Raw genomic sequence first — 23,281 nt, 5'->3', positions numbered from 1 at the left:
GTGGCTAGGAAGGGAAATGCCCTGACGGGCAGGAGATGCCAGCGCACCCCAAAATGAGTGGCTCCTGGGAAGAACGCAGCTGGAGGGTTTCCACCAGCTTGATTTCCTTATTCCAGGAGCTCTGAGCACTTTTGTCTATGTACGTAGCATCCCGCCAGCTGCTTGAAACCAGTCCATCCCACTTTGAATTGAGATGTAAAAAACACCGATAGTGACTTGCCCGAGAGGGTCCCTGCGAGAGCTGTGCAGTGGCCAGAGGCAAGGAGACACTGCCTCATTGCCCGGAGCTTCGATCTCCTCCGTGGAGCCCCCAACCCGCTGTCACAGGGGGGGACCGAGCTGAGGAGCATGAGCTATTGCAGCGTGTGCTTGGGAGCCTGGAAGACAGATGGGTTTGATTTTCTGGGGCTAAAATAATGATTGATGATCTTGAAAGGGAAAAGGAAGCAGAGGGAAGGGAGGGAGGGGAAAAAGGGTGGGAAGATAATGACTGTTATTTCAGAAAACAGTTGTAATGTTTCCCTCCGGGAAGGATGCTCCCCGGCAGCGGGGTGCCGGGGAGGGGTCTGCCGCAGCCGGGGTGGTGGTGAGGACATCGCTGCCCCGGGGAGGCAAGGCAGGGGTGGCCCTGGAGAGAGACTGACTGGAGCTGACGGGCACTTTAGCAACCAGATTTTGGACCTATTTTACCCAAATAATAGGACAGGAGGGATAAACCTCACCTGTAGAGACTGGGCTGTGTACAGCCAGACTGCGGTCCTGCTGCTGCTGAGGAGCGTTGCTCGCCCAGGGCCTTCTGGACCAAGAAAGCAAAGGCAGAATAAGCCGGAGTTGTCTGAAAAAAAATATATATATGGACACAGAGGAGTTTACTGCATTTGTATCATTTCTGAGCTCCAACAAGCAAATACAATACATGCCAGTGCATAGTTTGGAGCTCATTAAAATGCTGGCACTTGCTTGGACCTCAGCAGTGCCTCAGATTAATGTTTTTGTCTCCTGCTGAAGAGGTTTCTCAGTGAGGAGTGAGGACGCCTCTAAACGAAGGGGGGTTATTAGGGCCTTTGGACATTGCGCTCGCTGCCTCTGCAGCACTGAGCCACCAGCGCTTTTTGCAGCCTCAGGCCGGCAGTGCTGGGGATGCAGCTCGGAGGAGCTGCACTGGGCAGGATCATGGGGCAGGGGTCCTGGGTATCGCCTCCGGATGCATCCAGACATGGGTGTGTGGTACCCGGAGTGGCACCGGGAGCAGGGGGTTGGTGGCAGCTTCCCTGTGTGGTTTTAAAGAGCCGGGGAGAAGCCAGGCTCGTCTGCACCCAGAGCATCACCTCCGACACCCCGGCACGGGAGAAGTCTGGGCTTTTATCTCTGACAAAAAGGCGGCTATTGTTGAGAAAACAGAGCAGAATAATAAAAAGGGCAGTTTACTCTCTACAGAAACACTTTATTAAATATTCTTTTTTTTAAACTTAATAACGGAAGAGAGGAGCTGAGCTGAGCAACCCTGGCAGGCAGCTCAGATGGAGAGCTGGTGTCCTCTCGTCTGGGGGATCTGTGTCAGTAATGAGACTCAGATTTTTATTTCCAGTGACCCTCTCACCCGTCTCGCTGCTAATGAACTTTGTAAACGAAAAAGGAACAAAAAGGGGCCTTTGCTCACTAACGCGAACAGGGACTCCTCCAAATACTTATTTTCCTAAGACACAATCTTGTACGGGTTTCGGCAGATGCTTTCTTTCCCCTCAAAGATGTTGCTCCTCCTGTTGCGTTTGATCTGGCCATGCTGAGGACGGTGGCGGTGGGTGGAGGAGCTGTGCTGAGTCCTGGTGGCAGGAGGCCACGCGGTGTCACACGCTGTGCCCGGGTGACGGCGGTGGGCGCAGGCATCCTGATTTGTCCCAAACTGTGGCCCCGTGCATTGGCGGGGCTGGCTCTGGTGGCCTCCCGGGGGTGGCAGTGGGCATGTGGCAGCAGGTCCTGCCAGCTCTGCCACTCCGTGTCACCTTGGAGATGTCCTTTAGAAGGAAAAAAGGCCATTTCTTAAAAAAACAGGTAAAAATAACACTTTCTTATTCAGCATATCCATTCCCCATGTGTACTTGGAGTCCGTTCGCTGACAAAAATAAAGACCTGGGTGCCCTGCCCAGCTTGGCGGGGAGGGGATGCGCCGGTGCCCGGCTGTGCCGACAGCCAAACCTCACCGAGCTGCTGGCGGTTCCTCCTTCGCAAACCTATCAGCAGTAGCAGGGTCAGGGCATTGTAGCTGTGGGTCACGTTTAGCCAGCAGAATCTGTATTATCAGTGCTAATGCAGAAGAAGACAAGAAAGTAAGTTTTCTTTTCCAATCCCAAGAGCAATTTTTAGGGCTGGCTGTCGTCACAGAGAAACCAATTCACTCCTGCGTAGACAGAGTGGATTTGCAAGGCAGTGAAATTACATTTGTATGGTAACGGGCTTCTCCCTGGCTTTTCAGAGCAGACCACGAGCTGGAACCTTTTCCTCCCCATAGCATGGATTAAGTACCAAACCCTCTTCCCAAGCTCTGAGATATTTTTGCTTGTCAGATCCATGGGTGAAGGCTGGTCTGGGAGTTTGAAGCGAGCTCCCGAGCAGTGCGGGTCTAACGTGGCAAACCACAAATAGCTTTTACTTTTGAATAGCTGACTAAGTTTGTAGGACCCCTTTGCCTCCCTGGATAAATGGATCCTTCCCATATCCGGACAAGGGTTGCACAGAGGTGGTTGGCCGGGGGCTGCTGGGGCACCACGTCTCGCCAGCTTTCCTCCCATCGGGGAGGGACATGTCACCCGTGATCGCCCAGACAGAGTTATTGGCTGAGTTGCTTATTGATTTTCTAATCATTTTCCGACACAGCCCCCCACCCTGTGTCACTGCCAAGGCAGATCGCAAATTGAACTGCAGCTGAATTGATGGGGGATTGATTAAAACTCGCCGTAATTATTGGTTCTCTGCTGCCCGAGCCAGACAAATCAATGTCAGCAATAACAGATCTGGTCCTTTATAAAAGCCCAGCAAATGCCAAGCGAGTGCTGGTCTTGTGAACCCACCTGGCAGCCCAGAGCGACCCTTCAGCACAGCCCGGAGAGTCGGGATTAGCACGAGCCGGCTTTTTTCTGGGTCATTTCCGACTACTGTGGGCAAGACCATAGTTGCACCCAAATGGGCTTTAGTATTTCCCCCTGTTCTGATCTATTGGTGGGACATCCCGATTGCAAATCTTCTGCTCCAGGGGCAGGGAGAGCTGTAGTAAAGTTTTATCGTGCCCAATAGTTGCTCCATCCACCTATTCATCCCTGCAAAACGCTCCGCGCAGGCGGCTGGCGTTGCCTCTCCTGCTGTCTGCCTGCTCGTTTTGCTGGCTGGCACTAATTGCAGAGCTCGCCGGTTCCCCTGGCTCGCTGTCCCTGGCATCTTTGTCCCCCTCTGCCCTGCCAAGCAGGGACACCTCCCGTGTTTGTGCGTTGGCTACCAAAGCTTTCTGTCCTTGGAGAGCTTCTTGCTGCAACACAACCGCTGGCTGGAGAGCCGGCTCCGTGCCAGGACGGGTGTGGAGGGGAGAGGGTGCTTTCTTTTGCAAATTTTGTGCTGAGCTATTTGTGTGCCATAATTAATGCATATTAGGATGCATAATTACAAACAGAAAGGAAACCTGCTTCGTGGTGATTAAAAGCCAAACTGGAGGAATATCCCGAGGGTGGCCTCGAGCAGAGTGGGGCTTTGGTGAGCCGCTAACCCAGGCCCGGGGAAAGAGCTATCATCTTCCTCTGAGGGCTGGGGAAGATGCTGAGCTCAGCACACGAATCAGTGCCAGGGCGAGAGACCCAAGCGACAGCTCAGAAAAGCTGTGACTGATCCCCTGCTTATGATTCTGTAGCTTCTGCTGACTTAAGGTCCCATCCGGTTGCCTTCAGCACCCTGCAGGGTCCCTCGGCAGCTCCAGAGGACCCTTGGGCAGAGTCCCAGACCTCCCCATCCCCATCGGCTGTGGGGAGAGCAGCAGAGAGGCGGATGCGGTGCCGTGGAGCGGAAGATGCTGTTTGCAGCCAGCCCTCCGCGTCCTCCAGGGAGATGCATTTCTGCCAATTTGCACAGCTCTTATTCTTACAGTGGGGCCGGCAGGTGCGGAGGAGACCACGGGAGATAAGTGTTGTATCTGCGGATTCACAAACACACTTATCCTGATCCGGTTTCCCAGGCAGCTCGGCAGTGAAAAGCACAGATTGTTCCAAGTGTCCTCTCCTCCTTCGTATTTATTCTGTATATGCAGCTAGAAAGCTTCCTGCTCCTATGTCTTCTGCTGCTTCGTGCCCAGGCAGGGCTGCTGTTTCCCAAGCTGCCTCTCTGGGGCCCTGCCTGTGCCCTGCCTGTGCCCTGCCTGTGCCCTGCCTGTGCCCTGCCTGCTCAGCAGAGATAGGCAGCATCCTATTCCAGAGCCCTTTGCTGCCAGCATAGAATCACAGAATGGTTTGGGTTGGAAGGAACCTCTAAAGGTCATCTAGTCCAACCCCCTGCAATGAGCAGGGACATCATCAACTAGATCAGGTTGCTGAGAGCCCCGTCCAGCCTGACCTTGGATGTTTCCAGGGATGGGGCATCTACTGCCTCTCTGGGCAACCTGGGCCAGTGTTTCACCACCCTCATCGAAAAAATTTCTTCCTTATATCCAGTCTGAATCTACTCTCTTGTAGTTTAAAACCATCACCCCTTGTCCTAATCCTTTGGCTAGAAAAGCCGTGTGCCTCTCAACCTTCCCTTGCCTCCCCTTCCCACCTCATCCGGTGCCTGCAAGGAAGGTGCTGAGCTTTGCAAGGTCCACCCGAGCTTCAGAGCTGAGGGCACGGGAGCCAGCGAGGTGTCTGAGGGACATCAGGCACGGGGATGCCTGAGGCATGGCGGTTGCTGCAGGTGGGGCAGAAGCGGCTTTGATGCTGCTGCCGTAGGGAAATGGCACAGGGTTTCGAGGAGCTGGAGAGAAACTTCTCATCGCTCGGATGAGGTGGGCCAGGACTCCCTAAAGTATCTTTCTGATGTCTCCTGCGGGCAGTTTGCTTCTTGAGTAGCCAAGAGTGAGCAAGGCTCGGCAGCCCATCTCCCGTCGGGACCCCGCCTGTGCCAGCGAGCGCAGGGTCCAGGGTCTCCTGGACTTTTATTAATATGTACGGCATTTTGCTCACACAGAAAATTGATTTTCTTTTTTAAGCACGAAGTATAGCGGTTTTATAACCTTTCTTCTGCTTGACAGAGGCCATTTATAACCTGCCGTCATCACTACCTGTACAAGCTCCAGTCTAACTCATCTTCAAGAAATTCCATAATGCATTTTTAATTGCGAGCTGCTCCTAGGCAAGATTTATTTATTTGTTCAAGGACTGGCCTTTTTGTTGTTGTTTGTGTGCATGCATGTTTGGCGAAAAGGGATAAATAACGCAAGTGGAATAGAAGAGTGGTTTAATTTGGGTGACAATTTATTGATGGCATTTGCTGCCTGCTGGCTTTTATCTTTTGGGACAAGGAAAGCCAGCTGGAGAACTGAAATTAAAACCCAGAGCCAGATCCCCAGCTTGTGTGAATCAGCATGGTTCCCTCGGCTGTGGAAAACTGTTCTGATGAGCTTGGGCTGTGATCCTGTCCTCCCCCAGTCCTGCCTCCCCCATGGGCTGGTCCTGCCTGCGGCTGCCTCCTCCCGTGGGAGGCAGGGAGATGCTTTTGGAGATGATGCCCAGGCCATGTTCGCTGGCCTGCCTGGCATGGGTTGAGATGGTTTTCTGGGTTGAGGTGGTTTTCTGGGTCGAGGTGGTTTTCTGGGTCACGCCCAAGTTGGTCCCAGGTGTTGGGATGGTTTTTCTGGGTCACACCGGACTTCCCTGCATCTCGGAGGAACAGGGAGCAAACACAGAGGATTCCTCCAGCCTGTTACAGAGCATCATGCTTCGCCCCACGCTGCCTTGAGGCTTCATCGCTGTATAATTTTGCTGCCTCAGGGATTTCACGGTCCTCCGGAGGGAGGATGCGGAGCGTGGCTTTTGCAGCAGACTGGGTCCTTGTGCTGTGGTCCTTGCCCCTTCCCCAAAGGCTGTGCGAGGTGGTGCAGGGCCCTTGGGGCTGCCCCGTCCATCACTCGGGATGAACTCATCTCCTTTAGATGTAGACAGAGTTCAACAGCACGACACACAAATCCCGCTGCCTCGTGGGTGGGCTATGCCCTGGGAGGGCACCCACCGAGCTGTGGCTCCAGGGTAGGTGGGGACCCACAGGTGGCCTTACCGTGTCCCCTCTCTCGGTGTAGTGCCCCGAGGACCTCCGACCCATGAAGGATGGCACCGGTTGCTACGACTACTCCAAAGGGATCGACTGCTCGGACGGCTTCAACGGCGGCTGCGAGCAGCTCTGTCTCCAGCAGACCCTCCCTCTGCCCCATGACCCCTCGTCCAGCACCATCTTCATGTTCTGCGGGTGAGTCCCCTCCAGGTCTCCTGCATCTCCCGCTAGCAGCTAAATAACCCCTGCCCTTTTCCATCCCTGCCACAACCCTCCTGTGCCGCCCGTCCCCAAACCGGCGTGCCCAGCGAGGGAGCTGGGTGCCCGAGAAAAAGGCTGTTTGTGGAGCCGACTTCCAGCGGGGAACAGAGGCACCTGGTTTGCCTGCGGGCAAAAGCATACGCAAGTGCGAGGAGCAGTGTGAGCAGATGCACCTTCCTCCTCTCCCCCACTGTGTGACTGTACGGTTTGGTCTGTGACTCACCGTGAAGGAACCCAAAAATTGTACATTGCATGTTGGAGGGGGAAAGTGGAGGATTTGTTTAAAAAATACTACTTTTTTAATTTTTTTTTTCCCCTCCTCTGTGCCTCTCTTAAAATAGAGTTTCATCCCTGATTTTGGCCGGGATCCTATTATGCTCCACAATTTAGCATTTTCTCTCAGGAAAATCTCCCTGGCTGCAGTATGTTCTAAAAGGAGCTCAGTGATTATCTGGCTTTATGCTGCACAGCTGCAGCCAGCCATCCGGCGCCCACCCCGGCCCCAGCCCTGGGGCTCTCCAGGTCGTATCCCTCGGCTGCTTCACGCTTTCGGGGACACGAGGAGCCTACTTCATGTCCCGGTGGGAAGGATTAGGGTGAAGGAGGGGAAAAGGAGCCCTTTTGGGGAGGAAATGCCCACAAATTCCTAACAGTAACTCCGAGGAGCATCTGTTGAGTCCCGATGCTGCAGGTGCAGCACAGACCTCACACAGCCCCGGCCGCCCCAGGGAGCTCTGTCCATGTCAGCGTCTCTATCTTTTCATCCCTTTTTGCTGGTTTGTTGTTTTTTTTTCCACCACCCCCTTCTTTTTTTATTATTGTTTAGCAGCACAGAGTGGTTGAGTCACAAAGAGCACGATGCCTGCGCTGTGCCTGCAAAAGGGGTTGGAAATCCTTATAGGCACCAGCAACCTTTGTCGGGAGGGTCTAGAAAATCTTGGGACATTACGTGGTCTCCATCTGCACCCACGCAAGGGATCTGCATTTCAGTCTTCCATCCCCAAGGACAGAGACTGTTTCCCTTTTTTTTTTTTTTTTTTTAATAATCCCTTTTCAAGGCAGAGCTGCACTTTGGGAACAGGCAAGGAAAAGTGCGACAGACGGGTGGGAGTTTCGCTTGCAGCAGTAAAATGCCATAGAGGAATGGGAGAGGGGAGCAAGCCTGGATGGAGGTGGGATTGACGTTAGCAGAGCGCTGTGGCTACAGGGAGGAAGGGGTAGGCAGGGAACAGAGGTTTCCTTGTCAGCTGGGAGCCGCAATGTTGGGGAAAAGGCCAGAGGAAGAGGAGGAGGGGAGGCAGGATGAGCACATATGCGAAAGATGCCATTGATGTCTCCAGTGTCTGTAGTTAAATCACATCCCTGCTGCCTGCCTCAGTTTCCCTTACTGTCTGTTGAAGATGAGCACATGCATCTTACACACAGCGTCCTTGAAAGTGGGACCAAAGAGCAAAGGAGCAGCCACGCTGGAGCTGCTTCCTTGCAGGAGGGCACTGCTGGGTGGAAAAAAGGGCAGGAGCTTGATTTTGCTTTGCTTTTGCCTGGGGAATGTTTGTACCTGCACCGCAGCAGCATCAGAGGGCACCGGGCGGGCCGGGGCTGCGGGTGGTGGTTGAGTAGCAGATGCACAGTGGGCTCAGCTCTGCTCCCCAGCGCCGGGGCAGCTCCCAGGCAGGAGAGCGGGGCTGCAGGCGGACAGGGTCGTGCTGCTGCAGGAAGGATGGGTGTTGGGAGCCAAGCACGTGTTTGCTGGTCGCCCAACCGAGCCGCTGCAGAGGGTGTGGGCTCTGCAACCTCTGCACCTTCCCGGGCAGCTGCTTGCAGGTGTTGATGATGCTCAGCTGGGCTCGGCAGACCCGTCCCGCAGCAGGGCTCGTGGGGTGGCATGCTCTGCGCATGGCCCATCTCATGTAGCTCGTGGTGCTCCGCAGGTGCGTGGAGGAGTACAAGCTGGCCCCGGATGGGAAGTCCTGCCTGATGCTGTCTGACATCTGCGAGGGCCCCAAGTGCCTGAAGTCGGATGCCAAGTTCAACGACACCCTCTTTGGGGAGATGCTTCATGGCTATAACAACAGGAGCCAGCATGTCAACCAAGGGCAGGTGTTCCAGATGACTTTCAGGTATGGCCCGGTTCTGCTCCTAGTTTTGGGAACACCGGGGTGGTGAGACGGGACCAAGGTCTGTTGGCGCAGAGACAGCATCTCTGATGCATTCACTAGCCAATACCTGGGGGAAGAGAGCAAAAGGGTGAGAAGCATCCATGATTCTCCTACTTGCTCATCCTTCCCACATGCAGCAGTATAGGACCTCCTGGGCCAGTGTGATTCTTGTCAGATGAGCGTTTAACTGCCTTCGGTGGGCTTTCCTCGGTGGTGTTGCCTCATCTTTTTCTGAATGCTGATGTCTTTCATCTCTGCAATATCCTGCGACAATGAGTTCCGCCGTTAATTGTGCGTGGCATGAAAAGCATTTCCTTTGGCATGTTATCAACCTATGCGAGCTGGTTTTATTCAGTGTCCCCAGCTATAGTACTGGGAGGAGCCGTGGATATAGCATGATAAGAAATAAGGTACTTAAGCTGAAAGTAAATACCCCACCAGAGTGCAAGTAGCAGATAGCAGGGGGGGTCTGCAAGCTGCATCTCGGAATATCGGGAGCGCTGAGGGTCAGATGCAGGGTTTGAACAGCCCAGGTCTTCGCCTTTCAGTGCTCATGGAGGGGAGCTTGCTGATAGTTGCTGAATTCGGGACTGGAAAATGAGTTGATTTATTTATTTTTCTTCAGTTCTCCTGAATGGGGCCGCATTCTGATGGGGTGTGAGTTTCAAAGCAGCAGTGCTGATCACGGTCAGGAGAGGATCCAGCCCACATCCCACCCAAACACAACTCTTCCTTGCCCAGCATCTGCCAGTGCACTGAGGGTTTTTTCCCAAGGCACCAAGACATCATTGCTGCCTCCGATTTTAGCTGCGGTTGTGGGTGCTCATCACTGCTGGCCACGGTGTTTTTCTGGGTGCTTTTTCCCCAGCTGAGTGCAAAGCCTTCCTGGCTATGAATTCACGCTGAACTCCGGCCTTTTGCTCTCTTGACGGCAGACGAATTACGAGCTCCACCAGCACGAAGGCGCTCAGGATGCCGCAGCCAGCGCAGTGCTTGGAGCCAGCAGAGCCGCAGCCTTTGCTGGAAGTGAGAACTGACAGTGCACAAAGGCAATTTTCCCAGTGGGCTCCTCTTTGCTTTCTCTCCCTCCCACATTACAAGTGTCAATGCAGAGCCAGGGCTGCAGAGCTGAAATTTTCCATGAGCTGGAGGGTTGAGTAGGTCTGGGGCCTTCAAAAACTCCCCAAGCCCATCGCTTGGAAATGCCAGACCTGGACGGGCTCCCCCCAGATGAGGTCCAGCCCCAGCTTGTGCCATCAGTCTCTGTGCACCAAACCTCCTTTTGCAGAGGCTTAAATTTCCTCTCTAGCTCGTCCATAAGCCTGCCCTTTGCTTGCACTGCGAAGTGGGAGGGTTGGAAAGCCATCCTTCCCCTGTCTCAGCCAGGGCTGCGGTCTAAGGGCTGCTTTGTCACTGCTGGGAAGCAAACGCATCTCCCATCCTCAGGGCTAAATTCCAGCCGGAAAGCACGCAAGGTTGTCTGTGGGTCTGGTTTATGCTGGGAGATGTGACTTCTCCAAGTCATGCTGTCCGGGAGCGTCCCGGGGATGGTGGGTTTGGGCAGTCCCAGGCTGGACCAGGAGCGATTCCTGCCAGAGATGCCCTCCACCTCTTTGCTCTCAGGGTGAAACGCCTTTGGTGTTGGGATTGCATCTTCCAGGGCTCAGAGCCCAAAGGAATCCCTGGAGCTCAGGGCTGACAGGTTTTCAGGTTTAAAAAAAAAAAAAAAAGAGCTGTTAGTGATCTGTCCTCCTTCCCACGGCTGGCACCGCTCCTGCGCACTGCGTGGGTGATGGCCGGGGTGCGTGCAGTGCAGGGAAGCTTCTCCCAGCGAGGGTCTGCGCAGCGGGAGCCAGGTCCTCTGCACAGCCTCGCCATCACAAACAGGCTTTTCAGTGCCCAGCGTCGGCTGGGGGACTAGTCCTGGGTCTGACTGCTGTGAGGGGCAGGAGAAAGCAGGTCTGAAACAAGAGCAACCCGCAAAGCGTGCCCGCGCGTTGCAGGCTGTAGCGTGCAATGCGCTGGCTCGGCAGAGCTCGGAGCCTGGCGGGAGGCACAGGTCTTGCTCCAGAAATGCTTTCGGCAGCCTGGAAGGTCAGCACTGCTGCCCTTCCCCATTTGAATATAGCCTGGTGGCTCCAGAAGCACCGGGCAGTGATGAGAAGGGCTCGTTTCCCCGCCCGCAGCCTCCTTCCCCGCGGCCAGGCTGCCCGGGGTGTCGGAGGGTTACGCCATAGAAGCACCATTACATCATCTCCTAACAAGGGATGAGAAGGAGGTTAATGGAGAAGAAATTATTAACTAAAAGATGTAATTTGCCTCTGATTTTCATAGATATTCAAGAACCTCTCTGAGCATTAAGACACCAGCTGTTAGAGAAGCCCTTAATTTGGTGCATTTGAAACATAGCAGGAAGCTGCCTAATACCAGGGATTAAAAGCCTGTTTCTGCAAAGTAGGAGCAAGAACCTGCTATCAGAACAAGGGGCTGAGTATTTTAGAAGGATTTATAACTGCTGGGATCCTTTAGCTATGCAGATGTGACAGTCCTTTGAATGGTGTCTGCTTCCCATGTCGCCGCATCTTCAGTGTCTTTAATAAATAGGATATTCTCAATCCGCCAGGCATGTCAGCGTGGTGTTGGGAGGAAGCCTTTGTGCTGGGAAAAGCTGTCTCTCACACCCTGGCCTGGGCAACACCTATCAGGTACAGCGGTATTTCCATCCCGTTGAGGTTGGGGTGGTCTCATTGCCACCCAACGGTCTGCAGTGCTGATTAGAGCCTCTGCCCTTCGCTGATGGTTGCGTGGTCCTCCCAGCTGCAGCTTGGCACGGCACTGGGATGGAGCTGGTGTAGCACCGATGGCTTTATTGTGTCTGGCTAGCTTGAAAGGATGGGCATGTGCAGTGGGTGCCTGTAGGATGCAGAGTGAGGATGGCGTTTGACATGAGTACACAGCACAGCAGGCTGGTAATGAAATGGGAGAGCGGCACAGCTCGGAGGTCCCAGACCTGAGACCAGCCTGCGGTTCTAGTCAGTGCTGGCTCAGCGTTTGGTTTTCCCCTTTAACCCGCGTCATTTTATCCAAGGGAGTCAGGCAGCACCCAAACACTTCAGTGGCATGACTGAGGAGATGGTAACGCCCAAGGGAAGGATGGAGGAAGCAAATACTGGCTGCTGGGACCAGGGACGGGCAGCAGCCAGAACAGTTCATACTGTGTGCGCTGTATGTGCTCCATGTATACACCAGCACTGGCGCAACACCTCGTTGTGTTGCACAGAGCCTGTCCCTGGTCGCATGTCCCTTCGTGCTGGTGCCAAGGACCCTTTCCCCATCCATCAGCAATAGTGAAGCCACAACCCAGCAGGACGTGAGCACCACAGCATCCCTGCAGCTCAGCTCGAGCCGTCATGAGTTAGGAGCTCTGTGGACAAATTTTTCTGTACTGAGGTGGCTTAATAACAGCTAATTATTGCCGTGGTGGTTGGGGTGCTCGACTGACCTGTTGGACAAGCCAGCATCAAGGTTTGTGCTCGGAGGAGTGCGCCACGTTATTGCTGCTGCTGTTTTATTGCAAGCATTTAAATCAAAGCACTCCTCTGGTGATGCTTCTGCCACACGGTCCCTCGCCGGGCACGTTGCGGGGGGGGCGGCGCAGGAGGGGTCTTTGATCACACACCAGAAAACCCCCTCACTCCTTCCACCACTGAGTCAAAAGCACATTCAGAGCTGCCTTCTTCGGGCATCCCTCTCTTTTTTTTTTAAAAAAGGTTCTCTTTGGCAAAATGCTGTGTGGTATTAATAAATAGATGGGATTGGAGCTGATCTATTCCAGTCACACCTCTCGGTCTAGCCGGGAGGCTCAGCAGTGGATCCAGCTCGCTAAAGACTAGATTAGAGCCATTTTCCCCCGTTGCCTCACAGTGGGGCAGAGCCCGAATGCCGTGCCATCCCCAAATCACCGGGGGATTATTTTCCAAATGGGTTGTTTGTTCATTCCTTATCTGTTTTGTGCCATCACTTTGCCACGAGGGAATAGAGATTTTTGTTTAAGAGCTGTTTGCAGTTTCAGACTGTTGCTTTTATGCCATTAATACGGAGAAAACCCAAATTACTACCCGAGGAGCCAGCTTTACTCGCTGGATTATTACTGCACGGCAAACGGGATGTCAGAGCAACTGCGGCAGAGCGCTCCCTGGGGAGCAGCCGTCTGCCCTAACTGGGATCCCTTCCCATCCCTGCCTCCGGCTCTGCCTCTTGTCCCGGCTCTTGCTCCGGCTTGGCACAGCCCTGGGACACGGGGAGCACCTCGCTCACGCGCGCAGCCCCTGTTTGATCTCCCCCAGCGGAGATGCAATGAGTCTGGGGAGTTTCTGGGTGTTGGGAGCAAAGCAGCCAAAACGGTTTGGTGGCTGGAGGGGAGAGAGGATTTGTGTTGGTGCTCCCTCGCTGCAAAAAAACTGCTAAATAGCGAGTGTTTTCCCCTCTCCATAACCAGGGAGGATGACTCCAGAGGACGCAGGGCTGCTGTGCCGTGCTGAGCACCTTCCCGCAAATTGGAAGCACCCTTCCCTCTTGCCAATCGGTCCTCGGAGGATGCTGTTCCTCGCATCCCTGCCTGTAAAACAGGGCTGCTACTTCTCTACAGCCTCCGGGAAGGGAAAGGGTGGGTTGGAGGTGGTGCTGAGCGCCGGCCGGGGTGCTGCGGAGAGGGAAGGGTGCCTGCTCGCCCCGAGCGCTGCCAGCCCGGCAGCCGGCTCTGCCTCCACACAGCTACGTTAATGCTGTCAGGCGGCGCGCCGGGTCGCTGAACCGATGCGGGGAATTGTCATAATATTGATGGGGAGTTTGGCAAGTTAATTTTAAATCTGTCACTCCTTCCCCTTGCCGCTTCTCAGCCCTTAATAAACCGGCGCGGCGACGGCGGGGCGTGCTGACAGCTTGGCGCCATCCCTGCCGGGGGGCTGCTTTGGGAAACATCCCCACCCCATCGCTCCCCCCTGCACCGGCAGAGGCCTCGTGCGAGCTGCATCTGGTATCTCCCCCGGCCATGGGTGCTGCCGGGGCCGGGCTGGGTGCAGCATCGTGTCTGGGTGCAGGAGGCTGGGTGGGGGCTTCGCTGGTGCCGGCCGGCTTGGAGCTCACGGGCCAGCCCTGGCGAGGGCATCCTGCCTCCCCCGCGGCGTCACAAATGTAAAGTCTGTAACTAGTTAAATTAACGCTATTGATTTTTTCATATTTTTTTCCCTCTCTTTGAAACCTCTGAGCACAGAAGTTATAATTGCGCTGTTTATTATTCCTGTGCCGGCGAGCTCGGCGCCAGCCGGTACCCCAACGCCTTGTTTACCTATTACCCTTCAGGCCGGGATAACGGATGGATCTCTTTTCCAGTGGCTGCCTTCCATTTCATTCCTCTTTTTATTATTTGTTGCTGCAATTCTATTACCCGTTCACAGCTCTGAAGCCTCAGACATACTGGTTGGAAGCAATGATGTCTTTCCAAGCCGGGCTAATGCCTCGGGCCTTGGTCCTCAGTAGCAGATAAGGGGGTTGTTAGCAGTTTAGCAGCTCTGTGGAGCTGTTGTGGGATGTAATGCTCTGCTCTCTGCCCCATTCCCCGTACACGGCGTGTGGAAGCACTGCCTGCCCAGCCGGGGATGCTGCCTGCAGAGCACAGATGTCCTGGTACCCGCTTGTGGCCGTGCCACATGCAATGGCTTTGCAGGTCCCAAAGGGCCCCCGTCTGAGCTGGTTTTCCTCAATCCCCCAAAAAACTGAGCCATTTTTCCTCAATCCCATTTTTGACACCTCTCAACCGAGTGTCGGGGACATCCTGGCTGCTTTCTTGAGTCCATCCAGCCCTTTTCAGAGCCCACCGCAGGTTGCACAGACACACGCCGTGTATTTTGAGCACATCCTCACTGGCCAGGCTAAACATTGAGATTTTATCAATCCAGTGTACAAATGACTAATGCAGTTAGCACAGCACCCCGTCAGTTAGGTTACTATTACATCCTGCGTGCATCAGCCCTGCACCGTTTCAAAGCTAGCATCCCACCGAGAAGGAGAGCAGATTGCGGTGTCTTTGAGCTGGAGTTTCCAACAGTCTGCAGCCACATGCTTTTGCACTGGATTGGTAGCATTTTTTTATTCTTCTAGCAAAACAAAAGCAAGTCTAGTGCCGGCAAAATCCTAAAGACAACGCAGGCATCCAGGGTGGAAGAGATTTTTTTCTAAAATACACTGATTGAGATGTTAGTAATAGAGGTATTGTAAGTACTAGAGGTTTTCAGACTCGTTCTGTGCCTGCTGTGGGTAGGATTTAAGAAGCAGGCCATCGCATCCTCGGTGAGCGTGGGCACGGCCATTGCAGCCACCTCCTGCTCTTGCTGCCCCGTCCACACTCCGGATGCGTCCCTGAGCCGCTCTGTTTCATTCCAGTCTGTGCAGGCAGCGGGGTAACCTCGCACGGGGGGGTCTCTGCATGTTTGGCCATTGCCCACGAGAGCCCCACCGCTCCCAGCGTGTGCCTGAGCCCTGGGGAGGAGGAGGGATGGCCGGGGTGGAAGCTGCCGGCACAGCCGGAGCCCAAAACCAATTGCACATCCGTGACTTGGGGCTTGGGCTCCTTCCCCAGCCCCTCCTGAGCCCCAGCGGTGCCAGGCAATGTGTGAAGATGTGCTGCTACAAAAAAATAGGTGGGTGTTAAAAAACACAACCAAACACCCCACCTTTAGCATGAGGCTGAGGAAGAGGTGAGCAGCTTTCACCTCAGTCCATGCCCTAAAAGCAGGTTTTGCAGCCGTGCAAAGCGGGGAGTTGGTGTTTCAAAGGTGAGCTCGGGCTCCGGAGACAGGCAGTGAGGGACCAAGAGCTGGCTTGGTGCCTTGGGAGATGTGGGTACCACAGGTTCGTACCCCAAACCTGCTCTCACATTCACAGGCGCAGTCCAGAGCGGAGACACTGCTGTTGGAGATGGTACCACCACCTGCCGAAGCCGATGGAGTGTCACCCACGGGCTTTTGCTGGGCTCGGGGACCAGCCAGTGGTGGCAGAGCTTTCCTTTCCCGCGGCAGCGGAGCTGCTGCCCCCGCAGTGAGGGATGCCGGGGAGCTGCTTCCCCACCCCATACCCCTGCTCCCCACTTCCCCCGGCCCTGGCAGCACGCTTGTGTCTGCGCAGATGTTTGTATTCTCTGCAGCTGATGAAAATATTCATTATCTTGTTAGCTGCTGCGGCGGAGGAAGTTCAGATTTGCATTTCCACAGCTAATCACGCAGTGCAAACAGAGCCTGTCACCCAGCAGCGCTAATTGGGCAGAGCAGCACTGCGCCCAGGCAGGGAGCCCTCCCTCCTGCCCTTCCCACCGCCAGCGCTGCCGTGCCAGCAGGGATGGCAGGGGAGAAGGGCCGGGGCCGAGTGGGTGCACTGTGGAGGCAAGGAGGATGACGGGGTTTCTGGGAGCGGGAGGTGGAGGAAGGCAGCAGGCATCGGGGCTTGGGTTGCATGCGTTAGCTGGGTTGGTTGGAGGAGTGATGGTCCTTGGGCTGGATGGGAGCAAGCAGTGGGATCCCAGTCCGGGAATGCTGCTGGGCAAGGCGTGCGTGTGTGCATATGGGAAGGTCGTGTCTCGTAGCCGTGGGGCTGGGAGCTTCTTGTGGGACGGGAGGTGAAGGGTCTGGGGGGATACTCGTCCTTTAGAGGAACTGGTTGGGGACACAGCTCCTCCTGCAAGGAGCCTGTCCTGCTGTCATCAGCCTGTGACCCTCAGGGGACACCCACGTCCCCCCACACAGCTGTCAGGGCGCTCAGAGAGGTCTTCAGGGTTCACCCTGTGAAAACCTGATAGTGACACCTTTGTCTCAAGTCTGGAACATGAGGAAAGAATAAAGGTTTGAGAGAGGGGACATGGACCCGCACAGGAGAGGAGGGACCGGAGGTCAGCGTCGGGCACTAGCAGAGCGAGAGCAGGGCTCTGCTCCCCTCCTGGGTTTGGCAGAGGCGTGGTGAGTCGTGCTGTCCCCTCCCTGTCACCACTCCCTTCATGGTGCTTGCCACTGCCAAGCCTGCCTTCCCTTTTCCGAACTCCCAGGGCAGCCGTGACGTTCCCCGCTTCCGCCGTGGTGTGGGGAGCAGTCCATGAGACCGACTGGCTGACCTGCTAGCCTTTCCCATCTCTGACTTTTATGATACTAATTATAGCTGGTGTTATTGCATAGTTAATCTGCATTATTAAGAGATGCAGTGGAGATCGGTTTTATAATAATAACAGCTCAGATTTATAGAGTACCTTTCATCCCAGGGGGTCCTTATTGGCTTTATAGGCTTGCAGTGTGTACAGGCTTGCAGAGAGGAATTGCTTCTCCTTCTTTCCTCATCCAACGTGGGGTGCAGCCACTCCTGGGGCACAGGGGCTCTGCACCCACTCGGGACACATGAAAATAAGGGTTATGTTCAGCTGAAAAGAAATACAGTGAGGCGGGAGGGTTTGAGGCAGTGAATTGTAACCACTGGGCATTAAACTGTGATAGCAGGGGGTTCCGGCATGCTGTGGGCACATCCTTGGTGGTCCCATTAGCATGGGCTGTGGGTTTATGCTGCTTGCACCACGGACACCGCTCCAGTGGTACCTCCGGGGACAAGGCTGACACTTACCAGCCCCTCACTGCTCTTCCTCACCAGCGCTGGTTGATGGAGATTCCCCATCCAAGGACTAAATTGGCTTGACATTGACTTAGCAATGCGAATCCTTGCTCCAGGCAATGCAGTCATGAGCGGGCACCAGCACGGGGATATCTGTGCGCTCTGCAGCTACGCCAGCTGTCGAGCCATACCTGCTTCCGAGTTAGCAGCAGGGCTTGGATGCAGTCCTCGGTGCAGCAGAAAATCTTGTCTTGCTCTTTCCCATCCCAAGTGATCTCTCCAGTGATGGAGGATTTGCCTTTCTGTGTGTTGCAGCGTAACTCGTGACTGCGTAAATCTGAAGGCAAGTGCTAGGTTTGGGTTTAGGCCCCATCACTTGAACCCACTGTCCACCAAAGGAATGGACAAGCTATGCCGGGTGCCCTCCCATCCCTGCCTCAACCTACCCTTAAGGCATGTGGGATAACCCAGGAGATCTCCTAAACCTTCCACCGCACCCAGTTCCTGGGCAGTGTGACCTGGCCTGGATGCTGGAGCCATGGCCCGGCGTGGAGGAATGCAGGAGCAGGCGGCAGGGACCGACCCAGCATCACTCACCCTCCTCCCTTTTCCCCAGCGATGCTCCCTTGCTGTCGTGCTCTCGCCCTGCCCAGATTGCAGCCGGGCGAGGAGGAGTCTCCCATGGGCTGTTGCCTTCAATGACAATTTTCTTGAGATGAAAGCTCGGGGCGTTTGTGCCAATCCATTTCTCCCCCAGCATGGGCTGAAGGAGCCTGGTGCAGGCAGAGGAGCCTGCGTGCCTGCGCCCTGGCTTTCCGGGGGACAGTGCCACTCGCCAGCTGTGCCTATACCCGCGGGCAGCAGGCGAACATCTGGAAGGTGTGATGGCACTGCCACTTGTCATCAGGCAGCCGCGCAGCCCAGGTGCGATGGCCCGCAGAGCTGGGAGGAGGGAAGCAAAGCGGAAGGTGCTCCAAGCCCCTGGAGCGGGGCTTGGCTCTCAGTGCCCGCCTTTCCCTGGGAGGATGGCAAGGGGTGAGTTCACTGCAGGTGCCGTCACCCCACCCCAGCTTGCTGCACGCATCGTTTCGTGGCTTCCCTAATTACCTTTGCAGACAGAAACGCGACTTTGCAGATGCGATCGCAAATCCCAGCTAATTCACCATATGTTCTGGCTGCCTGACAGCGCTGGGGAGCTGCCGCTTACGGATGCGTCCCCGAGCGCTGCCCTGCCCGGGGCTGCCTTCGCCTGCCCTGCCTGGCCCTGGCCCCTGGGGAATGCTGGGCTCTGCACAGCAGCTTGCTGCAGAGCAGCTGCAATGGTCCATGCTGGCGGGTTTGCTGCTGGGCAGAGCCACGGGCTGGCTGAGCATCCTGCACGGGCAACTTGGGCGGGCACCGGCCACTGCTGGGGTCACCCCGGGCTTGGCCGATGCTAGCACAGGGATGCTGGTGCAGCTGGAGCCCATGCTGGCGTATGGCAGGCCTTGCACGGAGGGGAAGCGGGAGCATTAACTGCGTTGAAATGACTTTGTCGGAGTGCCAGCATATGAAATGTGTGGTGATATTGCAGCCCTGCCACTGCCTGTAGCTGTTTTTCCTCTGCTTCTAATGACTAATAGAGAGAAGACAAAACAATTTCTATTAGTTTCTCCCACGCCGCAGTGGGTTTCTTATTTTCCAAACCTCATTAGAGTTTGTAATACCATGGTGGTAGTCGAGCAGTCCGAATCACCCCGGGGGGAAAGAAGAACCAAAGAGATATGATGTGCAGCCCAGTATTAACACTGCTCCTGGCTCATTTCCAGGGTCCCTCCTGATTCCTTTCCAAACTCTTACGCCTTATCTCCATCTTAAAGGTTAATGATGAAGCTTAGGAGAGAAAAAAAAAATGCCAAAGATCCCAAATAGTTAAAAGAGAATGGATGTGTGTGCTGAGCAGAGAGCTGGGTCTGCATTTACATTGGAAAGGCAAATATTATTTAAAAGGCAGTGCTTGCGCTTCCCGGGGCGTTGTAGCTGGGGTGTGGGTTTCCCTGGAAGAGCTGCTGGTGTGAGGGGCTGCTGGTGTGCGGAGAGGCCACCGGCTTCAGGTCGCTGTGCCCAAATCCCGTAGGAACTGGATGCAAGTCAGGCACCAGCCTTGCACCGGTTCCTTAGGAAGTCCCAGCGTGCGGTCCTGGCTCCTCTGAAGTCAGTGGGAGTTTTGTATTTGTTGCCTTGTTACAAATAATGCTAATGAAAGCACCAGGCATGGAGCTGCTTGAGCAACACTTGGGAAATGATTGCAAACAGCACCCAAACAACCCATGCAAGAGGACCCGCAGCCTTGGCTCAGCTCGCCGCTGAAATACTCATTCAGAGGAGGCGTCCAGTCTGGCTCTGGGTTGCTCATAGAAAAACTGTCCCCGTAGAGAAACCGTCCCCAGATCATCTCACAGTGGCTACAGCCCGGCAGGCAGAAGCTTTGTGGGCTGCTCCAGGTGGTCTGTCTGTCTGTCTTCACGGCACTTCCCCATCCAAATCGTTAAAAAGCTGAAAGTTGCTGGGCTTATGGAAGCCGACAAGGTCAGATGCTTCGGCTGTCAGCGATGGTGAAGCTAATGGAGGGAGACACCTTGAAGAGCAGATACGTGGAGCAAGACATGGATCCTCCTGGCACACACTAAGCAGCGCCAGCCCTTTGCAAACGGGCGGATTTCTCATGAGCCACATCAGCTGTTGGGCGATTCCCGGACCTTCCCACCGAGGAAGGGTGGCACGCGGCTCAGACGCATCCTCCTGGCCCTGCCACCAGGTTGCAGGCTCAAGACAAGGCTGTTGAGGCCAAAACCTGTCCAGCTGTGGGCAGTGGTGGAGCCACTGCCTATCTCACTGGCGAGATCAGCCAAATGCGTAACGCAGAGCCATGCAGGGAGAGAGGTTTTGGCTACTTGCTCGTTTGCTTTTCCCCTGTGCAAGGAGGAGAGGGGCAGAGAGGTGTGTGTGGAAGGGCTTGTTCTGGGTGATGATGCACCTAAGGGTTGTGATACACCTACGTGATGTGACTCGAGCAGGACAGCAGTAAGGAGATAGCAATTTAAAGATGGCAAGTGTTGGGTCAGACATACGCTGGGTTGTATTTCATCAGCTTCCTTGCTGCTTGTCATTGATGTGAGCAGTCCATCAAATGAGGAGGTCTCCAGCAGTAAATGCAGAGCTTGGGTCCTCCTCTGTCAGAGGGAAGGGACTGTTGGTGGACTCTGGTATTTTGGGCTCTGGTCCTGATGCAACTAGGAGATGTTACCTGGGTTCAAGGTTTAATGACGGCAGCTTCTGCACCAAGTCATGTCTCCTAGCTCACGTGCATTTGCCGCTCGAGGGATTTGCTCTCTGTGAGTGTGGGCTTCCAAGAGCAAGTTGTGCCAGAGTTACAGGCAAACAAGAGACAGGTTGTCACTAACTTCCCTTTCTCCAGCTGGGGGTGTGTCAGCTTTTCATCCTCACCCTCTCACTCAAAAATGGGGATTTTTGACTTTTCTTAAAACTTCTTGCAGAAAATCACCTTTAAGCTTAGGTTAAGTATGGAAAATTTCAATCCCAAAGGAAATAATCTGTATATTTCAAAGTTGCTTAAGGGGCTGCAAACTGGAGCTTTGCATGGGATTCCTCTTGCAGCCTTGACTCCGTAATTAAGGCATAAATCCAGCTCTGTGTGCCTGCGTGCTGCCTGCTGCACGGGCGCCAGGCGTTGCTGTGGGAACCGTAACTTTCCAAATTTGTTTTTACTCGGCACTCCGTTGCAGCCTGTTCCCAACAGGCACTCCAGAGGACGAAAGATCCACAGCCTACCACAGGATTTCACCCATGGGAGACACGCTTTACTAGAATAAATAAATAGCTGTATAATGGGGAGCAGGGCAGGGAGGATAATAAAAGGTGACAAATGGGCACCAAAGATGTCACCGGGACCCGGCATCTCGAGAGCCAGCAGCTGTGAGGGGCCAGGGAGCCTCTTGGGGTCCCTCCGCACGGCTGTGGGCACTCCACCTGAGCTTTGTTGTTTCTGCTGGCCAGAGCCACGTGCTGATGGGGGACCTCCTCCAGCAGCACGTCCCCCCACCGGCTGCCTGCTCCAGGGCTCGCCGGGGTGCAGGAGGGAGATCTCTGCTCCTGTGGCTCGTGGCTTCTCCATCTCCCCGTCTCAAAGCAGATTCCGGTGTGTTTCCTTTAGAAATGGCTTCAGGAGAGGATGCGCTTTTTCTCTGTGATGGTGAACATCATGTTCACCATCAGTGCCACGGTGGTGGGCACCGCTGGCAGGGTTTCCCTGAGTGCTTGGTGGTGTCACCGGGGGCTGTGCGGACCAGAGGAGGGCTTTAGCGTTTGGGGGATGTTTGGAGATGATTTATAGGAAAATAAGGTTGGAATGGTCCAGCGCTGGCAGAGCACGATGCTGATGGGCATGGGCACACGACTCCTGGGGTGCCGGAGGGAGGGTCCTGCTGCTGAGTGGGGCTCAGCGTGAGCAGTGCAGAGATTCGAGTTATAGGTTCAATAACTGAACTAAAACACCAGCAGCGGCATGCTTTGGATTACCGTGAAATGAGTTTGCTGTTCTGGTGCGCTAACGGAGAATGGGAAAGCAGTCGCAGTCTCCGTTGAGACTTGCCTTTAGCTACCGGGGAGGCGCAGGAACCCCCGGGAGGCACAGAGGTGGTGGCAGCATGGCAGTGGCAACTATTCGTCTTCCTCCATCTATTTTGTACTTAAAAGCAACAACAGTCAAAACAATCTCTGCTCAGGTTCTGCAGCAGGTTCAAGCAGAGTTGACAAATAGCTTAGGATCAACTGAATTCCTGTTTTATGGTAAATAAACTGTTCACCGGGAAGGAATCCCCTTCCCCACCTGTGCTGGCTCCTGGGGAGCAGCGCTGCTCCCACCACCTGCGTCCTCTGTCCGGCTGCCACTGCTGTCCCAGGTCTTAATGTCCCATGTCCAGATGTCATTTGCTGTCTGTCACCTTCGTCGTGCCGTGGCTGGGGTCCCTGCACAGCACCATGCGCCCAGTGGCACAGGCACTAATGGGGTTTGCAGCTCCTGCTCCCTGCCACAGTCCCTGGTGACAGCCACCACCCTTTGCCTGGTCCTGCGGCTCTCACTGTCCCCTCCCACACTTTGGTGTCCCCAAATTGGGCGCGACGAGGGAAGAGGAGCCCCGGCGGTGCCTCTCAGGGCCTCCCGCAGCCATGCCGGCGTGGCGCCACGATTAGTATTCCAGTGTCGGGATCAAAGAGCCACCGAGACGGAGCCCACGGCGTTTCACCGGCGTTGGCTGAGCCCTTTTCAACACCTCCCCATTACAGAGCAGGTGACTTCACCACCGCGCAGCACCAGCCCCACGGGAGAGAGGAAGCGGGGGGCATGGGATTGGGGGGTCCCGGTCGCTCCCAGCCCCACAGAGGGTTTTGGGGCAGGTTTTGGGGCTTGGTCCGAGGGCGCGTGGAGGGGATGGTGCTGAGCTCCGTGCTCGTAGGGACATCGCGCCGGCCCAGAGAAGCACCGTGCGTGCCCGCGGGCGCTTCGGCCCCAGCACTGGCTTGATTTACCTCCCCGAAACACCTCAATTTAAATGCTAATTCTCCCTGAACCGAGGGGGTAAGGCAGCTGTTGAATATTGTCAGGCTGTTTATTGCTGGCGCTGAAGTGGGGCCCACTGGGGACGTGGCGGGGAGGGACAGGCAGCGCACGGGCAGGTCTTATCCGCAGCATTGGGGCGGACGGAGGGATGGGGGCGATGGCTGTGGCCACACCGGTGGCACATAGGGCGCACAGGCAGCTCCGGGTTGGTGCTGTGCTCTCTCCCCGCAGCCCAGTCCGGCTGCGCATCGTCGCAAACATTGGTTAGGGCTGAAAGTTGGGGAGCTGGAGGGGGCTCCAGGGCCTGGCAAAACCTGAC

The 23,281-nt window shown here is 55.2% G+C and overlaps 1 protein-coding gene across 1 annotated transcript in view; it reads left to right on the top strand.

Annotated features, from left to right (window-relative positions):
- ASTN2 (astrotactin 2) overlaps positions 1–23,281 on the top strand; it is a 362,612-nt gene that overhangs the window by 202,573 nt on the left and 136,758 nt on the right. The window contains exons 12-13 of the mRNA XM_059828642.1: positions 6,308–6,474; positions 8,472–8,660. Coding sequence (XP_059684625.1) covers positions 6,308–6,474; positions 8,472–8,660 — 356 coding nt within the window. The remainder of the gene's footprint in view (positions 1–6,307; positions 6,475–8,471; positions 8,661–23,281) is intronic.

The sequence above is a fragment of the Gavia stellata genome, chromosome 24 (genome assembly GCF_030936135.1).
Source record: "Gavia stellata isolate bGavSte3 chromosome 24, bGavSte3.hap2, whole genome shotgun sequence".
NCBI classification, from domain to species: Eukaryota; Metazoa; Chordata; class Aves; order Gaviiformes; family Gaviidae; genus Gavia; species Gavia stellata.
Note: the sequence above shows the minus strand (reverse complement) of the source record. Positions and strands in the feature narration are given on the sequence as shown.